We start from the raw sequence: 14,610 nt of genomic DNA on the forward strand, positions 1-14,610 counted from the left end.
ATCAGTTTAGAATTGAACACCCATAGAATTGAAGTTTAAAAAATGATGATGTAGTATTTTACATAACGTGTCATAAGACCCAATGATGTGAAATGATGATCATTCATAAATTAAAAGAAAACCCCCCTAAGATTTATTTTTAAACTTAAATTTTGTAATTTAATTAATGAAAAGTAATTAATTAATTAATCAACTTGAATGATTTTATATCATGAAATCATATGATAAGTTATTTAAAATATAACACATCACTATTAATCGTCTGATCGTTTTAAGTGACTTTATAACAACATTAATATAAACCGTCTGATCTACCATTAACCGGCATGAGTTAAAATAGTGTGATAAATGTGTGAAAGCTTACATCAGCAAACCTCAATCCTTTTAATAGTAACATAAATTCCAATTTAAGGTAATGAACAGGTTTTTAGGAATGCATAGCAATTGTGATGCTTGGGATATATGGTGATCTTTGATTTTTCTGAAATTATTCATCTTTGAAATTCGTCAAACACACATGCTTGCTAACGAGTCTCTCCATTTTCTTTGCATGCAGGGGTTTGAATCACAATTAAAGAGATAATAATTACTAATAAGAGAGAACTATTGATCTCTCCCTTTTCTTATCGAGAAAAAGGAATTTGCAACGACATTATAGTTTTATAATGTCAACCAATAACAATCATGTTTTCTGTCACATTACCCCACTTTTTTAACATGACATGACAAATTGATGATTTTTTATTGGACGGTCGCGTAAAACTATTTTACACTATCAGTGCATCTCCATTAAACGCTTTCTTATCTCCGTGGAATAATGTTGTTTTCCAACTCAAAACTCTATTTCATAAAACTTGCGTTGCAAGTAACATTTTATGTTATTAGGAAACTAAAGATCAATATGGTAAATGTAACAAATGTCCTCTTATGATGAACTCTCACTATGTTGCTATTGATTTTTATTTTCCCGTGCTATGAAATTCTTTTCAGAACATATAATGATGATGTTAGAACAATGTTTGTACAAACTAATGAAATGCTCCACATGAGAATCAAAACCATAACATGATATCAACGTTCAAAGATTTCTCTTTCTACAAAAGAAGCTGCTTAAACTCTTTGATTTGGTAAATTTTAATCCTTATAAATCAGGACTATCAATATGAGAAAGGAGAAGTTTACTTTTGAAGGAAAGACACATAAGTCTTATCCGCAACAAGTTCTATTCCAAACAACTAGTATATTCAATCAATAGGGATTATTACTATTATTATGCTTGAACGTGCTTGCGACACAGTCGGATGGAGTTACTTCGAAAAAATGATGATTAAAATGGGATTTGCAGAAGGTTGGTTGAAATAGATGAGAGCATGTTTTTTTATACTTCCATGTACATTTTGGTTAATGGTAGTCCGTAGTCCGACGGGAGACTTTAAGGTTGGTAAAGAATTGCGCCAAGGAGATCTTTACCTTTTTTATTTTTAATTGCAGCAGAAAGGCTAACAGGAATAGTTATGTAAGGTCAACGTATAATCATTTGCAATTTTTAATGAATCAAGAATAGAGCTCTGCAGCGAACCAGAGACTGTTTAAGCAATTGTGAAAATGCTCTGCACCAACAAAATTCCTGGTACATGGCTAGCGCGCTTTGCTTGACAGAATCACGACTAAAGACTCTCTGATTGCGAGAGAGGAGTTATTCCCGCAGGTAATGATTTATGTGTGTTCTGCAAAGCTGCTGTCGAAAGCTGTAACCAATTGCAAATTTCCCGCTCTTTTGCACACAATGTTTGGTTGTCAATCTATCGCTGGATGGGGTTCTGTGACAGAAATTAAGTATAGTTTAATAGTTTATTTTAAATAAATAGTTTATTTTATGTTATTTACTCTTTTAACCTTGAGGGTTGTATTTAAAGGCTTTGTGCCTCATTTGTTGAATATTGATTGAGCATCAAATTAAATTTATGCAGAAATAAAGAAGATAACAATATAAGGAACACAAAAATAGCAATAAATTGCTAGTATTAGATTTTTATTAATAACTCTCCCTCCTTCATATACATATACATTACACGAAATTGAGGAGACCCTAAAATACATCAAACCCAATTTAAAGTTTATCTGTGGCATACCTTGCCATTTCGCAAACTAAAAAGATCTGACGGTTAAGAGCTGTAACTTGAGGATTAACAAAGTGTTCAGCTTCCAATCCTCTATCACATGTAGTAGGACCATCAATAGAAACAGCAGCATCATAACTAGCAGTTTCAGCATCCTCTTTGATTTCACCAAGAGCACTTTTAAAAGAACCAACAACACCATCATAATCAAAATTTGCACATCGTGTGTTAAGGCTGGAGATTTCGTTGTAGCTGCCAATCCTTTAAGGAAATTTTGTCCTTCAACTGCTTTGTCAACGTAATAGGGGTGAGCAAAATAACAAAGGCTAAATAATTACAATTGGAATTGGCAACTAAATAATTACACATAATTACATATGATATTGCAATGATTGTACCTGATATTCTAACGATCTTCTAATTAATCAATTCTAATTAGTCAACTAGTTAATAGTCCTACACGGGGAGCGCATTAATCACTTGAACCCAATGTCTTGGTTTGAGATCTACATTTTATGTTTCCATGTTTAATGAAGAAATGATTTTGTTCTTGTGCACTCAAACTAAATTTATTTATGCAGAAATAAATAAGACAGTAATATAAGGGACACAAAAATAGCAGCAAAATTGCTATTAGATTTCATTAATAACTCTCCCTCATCTATATAGAATACACGAAATTAAGGAGTAACTTCGGAAAGTTTATCTGTCGCATATGATGCCATTTGGCTAAGTAAAAAGATCTGACGGTTAAGAGCTGTAACTTGGGGATTAACAATGTGTTCAGCTTCCATTCCTCTATCACATTGAGCAGGACCATCATGAGCAACACCAGCATCATAATTAGCAGTTTCAGTATCCTCTTTGATTTCACCAAGAGAACTTTTAAAAGAGCCAACAACACCATCATAATCAAAATTTGCACATTGTGTTAGGGCTGGAGATTTCGTTGTAGCTGCCAATCCTTTAAGGAAATTTTGTCCTTCAACTGCTTTGTTAATTCCGATTGTAAGGATAGCCTTTGAGAGTTGTTTGTAATTCTTTGCTTTCATGGCTTCTGGATTTGATCCTAGAATGCTGTGACATGCTATCTTATCCTCGATGTATTCGGAGTTGCAAAGTTCATCGACTAGTCCTCCTCCGAGTCCTCTTGCATTTGCAGACAAAGGTGATTGCGAAATTAGGATCAAACCAAGGAACAAAGAACAAAATGTTGAAGAATTCATTTTTGTTCTTTTGTTCTTTGTTTTTTTACAAAGTGTTCCTTGGTTTGAGGGAGAGTGTGTTCCTACATTCTCAGAGGTGTAGATTGGGTTGTTTTTATAGTAACATAATTTCTAATTTAAGTTAATGAATGAACATGTATTTAGGAATGCATAACGATTGTGATGCTTGGGATGTATGGTTAACTTTGATTTTTCTAAATTTAATCATCTTTGAAATTTGTCAAACACACATGTTTGCTAATGACTCTATTTTTTTGCATGCAGGGGATTGAATAAGCAATTAAAGAGAAAATAATTACTAATAAGAGAGAACTATTGATCTCCCCCTTTCTTATCTTTGAGGAATATTTTTTTTCCAACTCAAAACTCTATTTCATATTGCTTGCATTGCAGGTAACATTTTGATGTGGTAGTAAATTAAATTTTTATATTATTAGGAAACTAAAGATTTATTTTTTTGAATGGAAATATATTATATATTAATATAAAAACAAAAAAAGTACAAGCGGTTCAGAAAAATAAAGAGGTACCAGATGTACATGTCCCAAAATCCATCAATCTCTAAGATAAGACAGGAAAACAAACAGACAAATAAAACTACAAGGAAACAATGATGCACACTATCAACAAACTAGAGCCCCTCAAAAGCACCAACATGAGATGGGATATCCGCTATACTTTTTATATAAAAACCAGTTCAAAGATAAAAGTTACAAATGTCCTTTTATGATGAACTAGTTTTTATTTTCCAAATAAAAAAATGTTACTGATGTGTGTGATTTTGTAACATTTCTTAAAAAGTGTGACATACTACCCTACAAAGAAAAATTAATATATTGTGACACTCACTTGTACAATGAGAACATGAATATCTTTTTCTACTCTCTATCGTGATTTCATCTCATTCAGTTTCTTCGCAGCTTTGCTTTTCCAGGTTTATCTATCACTGAACCTTCTGCTTCACATATTGTTTCTATGTTGATACTTCTGATTTGCGATTCATCAACTTCTGATTCATCAATTTCTTCTGATTTGTGATTCTTCTGATTCGTGTATTGTGTCAGTTTGGTCACTACTTCTCTACCCTCACATAAATTGAGGGCATATGCCCTATGCTGATGTGGCACCAATGAAATTCATCCACATATATCTAAGTCAAACATAAATAATATTTTACCACAAAGTAATTTTAACTACTTTTATTTTCAATTAATTATATTTTAGGTTACTATTTTTCTTTAATTATATTTTAGGCTATTTGTGTAAACGCTTCACTTTACCATCAATTTTCATCATAGCAAGCTTCAACCACCAAATTTTACGATCAACCACCAAATTTTCACTGTTTCTTTCTCCATTCTTATCATTGGCCACCAATTTTCCGCTTCACTTGTGATCCTTCCTTCAACAAGACACTTCTTCTTTGTCGTGGTCTTCTTCTTCGCCGTGACCACTTCTTCTCTTCTGCAATTGTCATCGCCGTCGCCGTTTCTCCTCTTCTGCAATTTCCGCTTCTTCTTGCCCTTCCTTCAACCTTCAAACGCTCATTCACCTCTTCCGGAATCACTTGTCCATCATCTGCTACGTTTGTTCTAGAATCGGATTCGGCTAGGTAACATTAATTTTATTTTTTATTCTGTTGTATGTTTTAATCACTCTCTGATTTCTTCTGAAGCTTGAAGGTTCCATACAAAGAACGAATCTGAAGCTTGAAAGTGAAATCAGAGAGCGAATCTGAATGTGAAATCATAACGAAGATGAATTGAAAGTTTTTTGACGATAAGAAGAAAGCTTTTTTTTTTAATGCCAAGAAGAAAGTTATTTGAGACCGTAAAACAATTTGAAGAAAAAACAAACAAATTAGAAGCAATTAGGATCAAAATGTAAATTCATAGAATATAATAAAAAATTAATTATGTTTGACTTAAATACATGTGGATAAATTTAATTGGTGCCACATAATGTCACGCCAGCATAGAGCATATACCCTCAATTTATGAGAGGGTTAATTAGAAAAAACAAAAACCAAAAGACTTTGCTTTGAAAACTCAACTTATATTTAATCTTGCAACAAATGCAATGGTTCAAAACAATTAAACATGAAGAGTTACTTTGTGCCCCATATCATCTTGAATAGTGGTCTGTGTTAAATGACACCCTTTGTGGATAATGAAAGGTAGATTATATAAAGAAAGGAGGAAGAAGAAAGTTGTTTATGCAGTAAGGGGAAAGAACAAAAAAAAAAATGCCTGCAAATCCAGTCAATTCTCATCCTCTTTATTGTGTTGGAATTTTGTTTCATCTCATGCTGTTAAATGCTGTTGTTGGTTTAGTCTTGTTTTAGTCTCTTTGTTTAGTTGTTGTATATATATTCTGGTAGCAAATTTTATATGGTGGGAGGCTTTTGGCTTGCTTTTGTTTTAAGTTGTAGCAAAGAACCATTGTGACAGCTATGTTTCAAGTTTGAAAATTATGGTAAAATACTACATAATAAAAACCAATCTAAGTCTCCGTGAGCTTAACTCAGTTTGTAGGCACATTGCATTATATATATGCAGGGGTCAAACCCGATAATCCAGAGTTCATCCGTGAGGTAAGTAAAGTCTATCCAGGAATTGTTCCCACCATAAATCAAACTCGGGTTGTCCCAAAGGATCCGCTATACCTCAACCATACAAAACTGGCTTGTAAAGCGAGGATTGCCTCTACTTTATAAACACATATTAATCAATGTGAGACTTCTTAACACCCCTCGCGTCCAACGCTATTGGGCTTTGGGTGCGGATATAAATGTTGTATGACCCGATCAGAAATTGATAGCATGCGGTCTAGCAGATCGTGGAGGATACTCTGATACTATAAAGAAATTGAGTGCAATACTTTTCTATTCATTATAGGAGATATAAATATACAACCCGATGCCAACATTCAAGCATGATTTGTCAACGTATACAATTGGAATTGGCAACTAAATAATTACACATAATTACATATGATATTGCAATGATTGTACCTGATATTCTAACGATCTTCTAATTAATCAACTAGTTAATGTCTTAGTTTGAGATCTACATTTTATGTTTCCATGTTTAATGAAGAAATGAATTTGTTCTTGTGCACTCAAATTAAATTTATGGCAAATGCTAACATGTGCCCCAAGGGCACATTTTAAGGTGCATTTAATTAACTAATATTTCATTTAATTTACTTTAAAAATAGTAATAATCAACTCTATTAATTAAAAGATATGGTCCACTATATTTATTACCTATTTAAAAGAATTGAAAAGAAAAAATATTATATGCTGCCAAATTTAATTTATGATGACGCGCATGATTATACAACCATAATTATATGATTCCAATTTTTGTTTTTGTTTGTTAACAATCAGGCTTATAGTACTCCTGGTAATACTACTTAATTAATGATGACTTGTATTTTTTGCTTTTTCTCGGTGAACAAGACCGAATATTATAGTATTATGTTGTAATGATAACGATTGCTAGTACTATTTTAGCTTTTGAATTGCTAATATGTTTTAGAATTTTATAATACTTACTTATAATTTAATTTTTTTTTTCAACTTAAAAAAAGGTTTGACAAAAAAAAAAGCTTTGTAGCAAATTTTTTTTTTGACCAAACGCGTGATCATACATCAAGTATTTGGCAAGTATCATATTTTGTCTATGCAATTTTTTTAAATAGGTAATAAATATAGTGAACTATATCTTTTAATTAATAAAGTTGATTATTGCTATTTTTGAAGTATATTAAATGAGATATTAGTTAATTAAATACACCTTAAAATGTGCCCTTAGGGCACATGTTAGCAGAACCCTAAATTTATTTATGCAGAAATAAAGAAGACAGTAATATAAGGAAGTAAGGAACACAAAAATAGCAGCAAAATTGCTATTAGATTTCAATAATAACTCTCCCTCATCTATATACAATACATGAAATTAAGGAGTAACTTCAGAAAGTTTATCTGTCGCATATGATGCCATTTGGCTAAGTAAAAAGATCTGACGGTTAAGAGCTGTAACTTGGGGATTAACAATGTGTTCAGCTTCCATTCCTCTATCACATTGAGCAGGACCATCATGAGCAACACCAGCATCATAATTAGCAGTTTCAGTATCCTCTTTGATTTCACCAAGAGAACTTTTAAAAGAGCCAACAACACCATCATAATCAAAATTTGCACATTGTGTTAGGGCTGGAGATTTCGTTGTAGCTGCCAATCCTTTAAGGAAATTTTGTCCTTCAACTGCTTTGTTAATTCCTATTGTAAGGATAGCCCTTGAGAGTTGTTTGTAATTCTTTGCTTTCATGGCTTCTGGATTTGATCCTAGAATGCTGTGACATGCTATCTTATCCTCGATGTATTCGGAGTTGCAAAGTTCATCGACTAGTCCTCCTCCGAGTCCTCTTGCATTTGCAGACAAAGGTGATTGCGAAATTAGGATCAAACCAAGGAACAAAGAACAAAATGTTGAAGAATTCATTTTTGTTCTTTTGTTCTTTGTTTTTTTACAAAGTGTTCCTTGGTTTGAGGGAGAGTGTGTTCCTACTTTCTCATAGGTGTACATTGGGGTGTTTTTATAGTAACATAATTTCTAATTTAAGGTAATGAATGAACATGTATTTAGGAATGCATAACGATTGTGATGCTTTGGGATGTATGGTTAACTTTGATTTTTCTAAATTTATTCATCTTTGAAATTTGTCAAACACACATGTTTCCTAATGACTCTATTTTTTTTGCATGCAGGGGATTGAATAAGCAATTAAAGAGAAAATAATTACTAATAAGAGAGAACTATTGATCTCCCCCTTTCTTATCTTTGAGGAATATTTTTTTCCAACTCAAAACTCTATTTCATATTGTCTGCATTGCTAGTAACATTTTGATGCGGTAGTAAATTAACTTTTTATATTATTAGGAAACTAAAGATTTATTTTTTTTAATGGCAATATATTATATACTGATATAAAAACGATACAAGAGGTTCAGAGAAATAAAAAGGTACTAGAAGTACATTCACATGTGGGACAAAACAACAAGAATACCTCCAATTCCCCTCATCTATTGAGACCCAGCACAACTTCCTAGTAAACTCTATTGATATCAGCATAAAGTATGATGAATACCTCACTCGTAAAATGAACAGAAGAAGTCCGAATTTTTACATAAAAATCAATTTCAAGATAAAAGTTACAAATGTCCCTCTTATGTGAACTCTCACTATGTTGCTATTGATTTTTAGGCTTTGTCTAACATGCATCACCACATTAAGTGATGCATGGTGCACAAGTTCGTGATATCGCTATAACGAATACGAATTTTACAAAATTCACCGTTGGATTGAAAGTTTGTATCATATAGACCATCCATGTTAATTTTTAGAAAAATTGAAAATCATTTAATATGTCATTGAGACCTATCAATATTAACGGTATTTAACAAAAACTCATAAACCGTTAATCTTGATGGGTCTCAATGACATATCAAATGATTTTTAATTTTTTTAAAATTTGACATAGATGATCTATACGAATGCATTTTTTAGGAATGCATTTTTTCCTGTTTTTGTCTTTAACTTCTTTGTTGGACAAAATCTCCATTCAAATGATGATGCATGCATGTATTTTTGACAAAATGACAAGTCATTGTATACTAACACACACAAAGTGAAAGTGAAGGGACCGAAGTTCGATCCCGGTTGGACACCACACTTTTACCCCAAACCTTAAACATTAGGTTTATAAGTCTTCTCTCTTTCCTTATAAAATGTTCAACCTCCACTTTTCTAAGCAATGTGGAACACCACATACTTACAACAACCGTATTCAACCTAGTTTAACTAAGCCTTTTTTGATGTCTTTTACAACGTCCGAAAAATTGAAATGAAACAAATTGAAATGACTCCCATATAATTTTTTTTGCCAACTATGACAAAGAGTCTCTAAAATATATCACATTAATAGCAAGGATAATCTACTATTTACGGTGCCTAAAACGAAATATATGTAGCATAGTTTTTCAGTATCACAACTAGTTATTTACACAAAGAATAAAGCAAAGTAAAGTTGAAATCCACATATTGGACAATTAAAAAAATGATGAAATCCACATATCACAACTAGCTAGTATTAGTATTACTACCACATAAGATAAGCTAAGTTTTTATACCATAAGTTTAATTACCTCAACTCCTGTTCAAAATCTGATCAAGGAGCATTTTCTTTTCCATCTTGAGTATCCAAGTAATGACATATCAATTATGTTCGATGTCATTAAAATATCACAAGGACAAACCATATCATACCCGTCATTGGCGTACTTCCTTTGATGTGACATAATTTCTGCTTTCGGTGACATTTGAATTGGCAAAGACATCTTGTGCAATTTCCCAATTTCCACTCCTTTCCCAACTTGAGTGCCTAGCATCAGATCGTATTGTGGTAGCTCGATGATCTGATGACAAAATTGAATCAGGTTCAGCTGTATTATAGGGCGCACCATTGCTCCCTCTACTTTGAATATCTTCGCCAAGTTCTTCAACATTCCTACGCTGTGAGATCTTCAATAAATCTTCACCGATATCGAGATCATCTTCAACCTTAGGACGACGATCTCCACCTAAATCATCTGGTTCACGTCCCCGGACAACGACCGTAGTCAGCGGCCTTTGTACCTCCTCTTGAACAAAATCCCTGAAATTGTTCCTCGAGGGTCTTATTTCTGTGCAAAACACTTCCAGAAAATTATTTAAACAGCCTTGATTAAAAACATTGATCCTGCCATCAGCTCTATAACGGAAGTTTTCATAGGTAGTCTGCAAAACAAAGGGCACTAAACTAGGTGACGAAGATATTCATGTAATGCAAACTTTTGAGAATCAATTTCCAGAGAACAAAATAGTACAGTTAATAAAATATAAGAACATAGACACGATACAGTTTAATTATATCACATAGCATGCCTTGAAAATCACGCTTTAAAATTTACTTGATTAGCAAAGTTACAAACTACTATTGAAGTACACGAATCAATGGAAAATAAAAATGATATAAAAACCAGAAATGTGAAAAAGAAATTGACTGACCTGGTTTGAGCCGATAAGGTACAAATGAAAACCTGATAGTCCACCAACAAACCACAAAGAGATGAAACAATAAGCCATTAAAACCACAGATGCGGGGGATTCTTTCATCGCCTTCCACACTGTGCCAATATCATTATTATCCATCAGAACCTTTATGTAAAATGCCGAGAAAGAAAACACGTAGATGCATAGAATAGTTGCGGAAGAAACAAACAGAAAGAAGTAACGGTAGTTCCTCTGCACATTGAAAAGGCCAAAAAAGAAATTAGATAAAAGTAAACGAGTAACAACCCAAGAACATCAATGAAGAAGAAAACATGTATCATGACTGTGAATATCGTATGTACCAGTCCAATGCATTGTCCCACCCAAGGGCAATGGTGATCGAAACGTTCAACACAGTTGTTGCATATGGAGCAATGCGAGCAACGAGGAGGGCGATACAGCATACAAGTTTCACAATATTTCACCTTTACAGGAAGGCCATTGACCATTACTTCTTTTGTTCGTGGGAACTGAAGGCTTGGCGTTTGTTGTCCACCTACCCCAGAAGACTCATAACGAAACTCTTCTTCTGGTGGATGTGAATTCCTGGGGATGACACCCGGATCACGTGCAGAAGTAAGACAGAGAAGCACCAAGACCTAGAAATATATACTAAGGGATTATACGGTGTGTATAGAAGATCAGTACAGAAGATTGAAGAAAACCAACAACATAACAAGAAAACGCTGTCACAAAAGCAGCTCTCAACCTTACTTTAGTAAATCCAAACAGTATTGAGAAAGAAAAAAATTAATAGATGCATCATGAATTGCTTTGTTATGTAAGTGACCGAGTTAAACAAACCACACTTCTGAAGTTCTCGGTATTGGCTCATAACAGGTATGTAGGAAGATGGTTAAGATACATTATGATATTGCACATCCAAAATATGACATACATATATACTAAATCGTTTTGAGACTATGGACCATACACAAAAACCAAGCCTCGACAATGCAAATCAATGGATAAAACATCAAATATAGTGAAAAAAACATTGAACAAAACTTACATGGATAGTAAAGAGAATTGCCACTACTAAAATAGCATATCCTGAATAATATGAAGAAAATTCATGCCGAAGATGCCTTGCTACAAATACACAAAAGATGATAACTGGAAAAATAATCAGCGACAAAGTGATAAGCAAGGACCTAGCATCAGGCCCAAATATCAACCTCCCTCCAAATATGAATTTCTGCAAAAGATTTTGGAGAAAAGTATGAGCCTTGATAAGACTTAACAATTGGCAGAAAATAGTTCATGAGAAACAAAAGCACTTCTCAAATTAGTAAATTGATTACAGCATTAACAGAATTACATTGTTAAAAAAACAACATTTTCGGAGATTGGAAACAACACTGAAAAATATATATAAGAGAAACGTTAGTATTAATATCAACTTATTTTAGCATTTTTATGCCTATACTTCTATAAAGACCTCAAGAATTCAACTATAATTTGATGTATGTGTTCATAATCAAATTGTACATTATCACCTCATGTTCTATATCAATGGAGTAAAATAAACACGAGACACCAAAAAAATCATAATAATCCACTGCTCAAGTACTCCACACCATCTTAAATCAATATAATACAACCAATAACCAAACCTACATTATATCTTACTCATTTAATAATCTCATCACAAACTTTACATCCTTATTTAACAATGAACAATCATTGAAAACATAAATTAAGGAAAAAAGGAGGAGCTAGCCAGTGAATGACATGATTTTATCGTTTTACATGAAACAATCATCCAAAGATACAAATTGAAAATTTATCAAAAGCTTAAACTCACTCTACTGCTCAATTCAACCTTAATATCAACCAAAACTAAACATAGACCTTGATCAAAAGATTCAGCAAAACTATAAAGAAGGAAAAAAATGCCAAATCTGAATCTGCAACCACCTTATTTCCTCAAAAAAACAAAGCAATTAAATTGAGCCTAACACTTCAAATAAGTTAAGAACACACAAGATTAAAGTATGGCTTCAGATACCTCTCCTCAATAATAACAAAGATACTGAGGCGAAAGCTAGCTGTAATCAGGCACAGGCAGGCAGAATACAGACCCAACAGTCACATTTTTTATTTCATTTTTAGTTTTAAATTTTAACCCTTCGGTTCCTAGGAAAATGGGCCTTGTATTACTGAGTTTAGAATTTGGCTGGAAATTAAGTAAAGTCTTGCCAAATACTATTCGTGCTGGAGTTCGAACTCGGATTCTCCTGAATAATTCAACTATCTCATTAACCACTCGAGTTCAAGTGCTCAACCACTTGATTAAACCACTGCTCATACAATTACAGAATTCCCAAAATAAACAAATAAAAAAGTACAATCTCACTTGACCAAAAAAAAAGTACAATCTCAGCAGCCAAAAATACCTCAACATTCAATACACACCTAACTAGTAATTAATTACTCGTAATTTACAGAAAAAATAAAAAACACACTTTTAAAAAATCCCATTTCACTTCCGCATTCCAAAAAAAAAAAAAACTACCTCAGAAATTCAAAGCTTGCAATATGAAGCATAACAACAAATCATAGACCCACAAATCTAGAGCATACCCAAATGAAATAAGAGCTAAAATATAAACAAGAATATGAAAAAGGAGAGAACTTTACATTACTTCCTTTCCAAACTTGATACACGCGCTTTGCTGCCATGAATGAATAGTCCTGCTGCTCTGTTTGACACTAAGCAGGAAAAGAGAGAAAAGGTAAGACCCAGAAATGGAAACTGTTCATCTCAGTTTCATTAGCATTCAGCTGAATCAGAGGGTTTGATTAAGGGTCAAAAATTGTGGGCTTTGTTTGGAATGATGCAAAAGCTTCAAGCAGAAGAAAAGAAGAAGAAGAAGAGAGAGAGAAAAAGGGTGTGATCCAAAGAAGCGGTTTTCTGAGTTTAGAATTGAAAAAGTTTGGTTTTTGAGCAGAGGAAAAGAAAAATCTTGTGTAGAGAAAGAAAAAAAATGTGAAAAGGATGAATTTTTTTTGAAGGAGAGAAGAAATAATAACTTGGGTTTCATTCATTTCATCTTATGACTCATGTCACAATCTTTCTGTTTTTGTCACAGTGAAATTTTGTTCTCAGTATCTATTTTTTTACTTACTTTGCCACGTCATTGTACCAGTGGGGTCTATGTTATAAAAGCATGATCCAACGGTTCTGATGGAGATATACTCAGTTGTGTAATTTTGTTAGGTTTATCATGACAAAGAATTGAGTGCAAAAGTTTGTTTTATTGGCAAATGGCAATAATAATATTTTTTTTTGTTTATTCAGTAACAGTTTTAAGGTATGCTGCATATCATTTAATTTTACGATTGTCAAGACAGTTGAGATGTGAGATCTAGTTATCGTAACTATTTTTCTTTTTGACAACCATCTTTTTTTAAAAATGAAGAGATCGGAGTTCAAACTTCAATCATGACATCTAACCTAATAAAACGAAAGATAGATTTATACAATGTCTAAAATTACATGTAGAAAATATATGGTTCACACAAGAGTAAAAATACATTGTCATTTATTTTTGTTGTGTATTTCTAAAATATTTACAAAATATAAATATATACAATGTCGCATATATCATCGATACTTTGAATGAGACGATTGTTCTTTAATTATGAAAGGTAGAATTGAAAGTGTGTGAAAAAGATTTTGTTCAAAGATCGTTAGGAGTCACACATCAGTATATCATGAACATGTTATATTATTTGCACTTTTATTTTTAACTTATAGATTATTTGGAGTCTCACATCGAGTATATCGAAGTATTCACCAATATTTAAATCATGAGATTTTTCTACCTATTGGACTGATTTTTTGGTTGGGTTCTCCTCAATCATGTACTTGAATTCTAACATAGATTGTGTTAAATAACTAGCTACTTTCATGTGGATACATCTCTTAGACATGATTCAAGATAGATTTGTTTAGTTGTGAGAGTCTAACATGTATTTATCCTTATTAGTCAAATTATTTTACATTTAACAAACGTTAAGTAATTAAAAAACAATTTTCACTTCAATAGCACATTTGATTTGTAATACTTTTTTGTATTAGTATAATTTATTCTTTACATA

At 32.6% G+C, this 14,610-nt stretch overlaps 3 protein-coding genes across 3 annotated transcripts; all 3 read right to left on the minus strand.

The window, feature by feature from the left end:
* Positions 1 to 2,668: 2,668 nt before the first annotated feature.
* LOC123903626 lies at positions 2,669 to 3,408 on the minus strand. The gene has a single exon (XM_045953283.1). It carries the CDS (start codon positions 3,344 to 3,346, stop codon positions 2,801 to 2,803), a length of 546 nt encoding a protein of 181 aa, XP_045809239.1. The 5' UTR covers positions 3,347 to 3,408; the 3' UTR covers positions 2,669 to 2,800.
* A 3,753-nt stretch (positions 3,409 to 7,161) lies between these two features.
* LOC123903642 lies at positions 7,162 to 7,914 on the minus strand. Its single transcript, XM_045953284.1, has one exon. The coding sequence runs from the start codon at positions 7,852 to 7,854 to the stop codon at positions 7,309 to 7,311; it is 546 nt and encodes a 181-aa protein (XP_045809240.1). The 5' UTR covers positions 7,855 to 7,914; the 3' UTR covers positions 7,162 to 7,308.
* A 1,345-nt stretch (positions 7,915 to 9,259) lies between these two features.
* LOC123903658 (protein S-acyltransferase 8-like) lies at positions 9,260 to 13,599 on the minus strand. Its single transcript, XM_045953285.1, has 5 exons — positions 13,147 to 13,599; positions 11,516 to 11,701; positions 10,806 to 11,102; positions 10,459 to 10,695; positions 9,260 to 10,188 (listed from the first exon to the last, which is right to left on the minus strand). Exons 1-5 carry the CDS (start codon positions 13,186 to 13,188, stop codon positions 9,682 to 9,684), a joined length of 1,269 nt encoding a protein of 422 aa, XP_045809241.1. The 5' UTR covers positions 13,189 to 13,599; the 3' UTR covers positions 9,260 to 9,681.
* Positions 13,600 to 14,610: the final 1,011 nt, after the last annotated feature.

Source organism: Trifolium pratense, linkage group LG1 (genome assembly GCF_020283565.1).
Source record: "Trifolium pratense cultivar HEN17-A07 linkage group LG1, ARS_RC_1.1, whole genome shotgun sequence".
Lineage (NCBI taxonomy): Eukaryota > Viridiplantae > Streptophyta > Magnoliopsida > Fabales > Fabaceae > Trifolium > Trifolium pratense.

What these genes read in the sequence shown, in the direction of transcription:
- LOC123903626 (XM_045953283.1), bottom strand. Translation starts at nt 3,346, where the DNA reads ATGAATTCTTCAACATTTTGTTCTTTGTTCCTTGGTTTGATCCTAATT.
- LOC123903642 (XM_045953284.1), bottom strand. Translation starts at nt 7,854, where the DNA reads ATGAATTCTTCAACATTTTGTTCTTTGTTCCTTGGTTTGATCCTAATT.
- LOC123903658 (XM_045953285.1), bottom strand. Translation starts at nt 13,188, where the DNA reads ATGGCAGCAAAGCGCGTGTATCAAGTTTGGAAAGGAAGTAAT. An exon ending in AAGTTTGGAAAGGAAGTAAT is followed by an intron (nt 11,702 to 13,146) that starts GTAAAGTTCTCT and finishes AATCTTTTGCAG; the next exon opens with AAATTCATATTTGGAGGGAG. An exon ending in ACCTTATCGGCTCAAACCAG is followed by an intron (nt 10,189 to 10,458) that starts GTCAGTCAATTT and finishes TTTGTTTTGCAG; the next exon opens with ACTACCTATGAAAACTTCCG.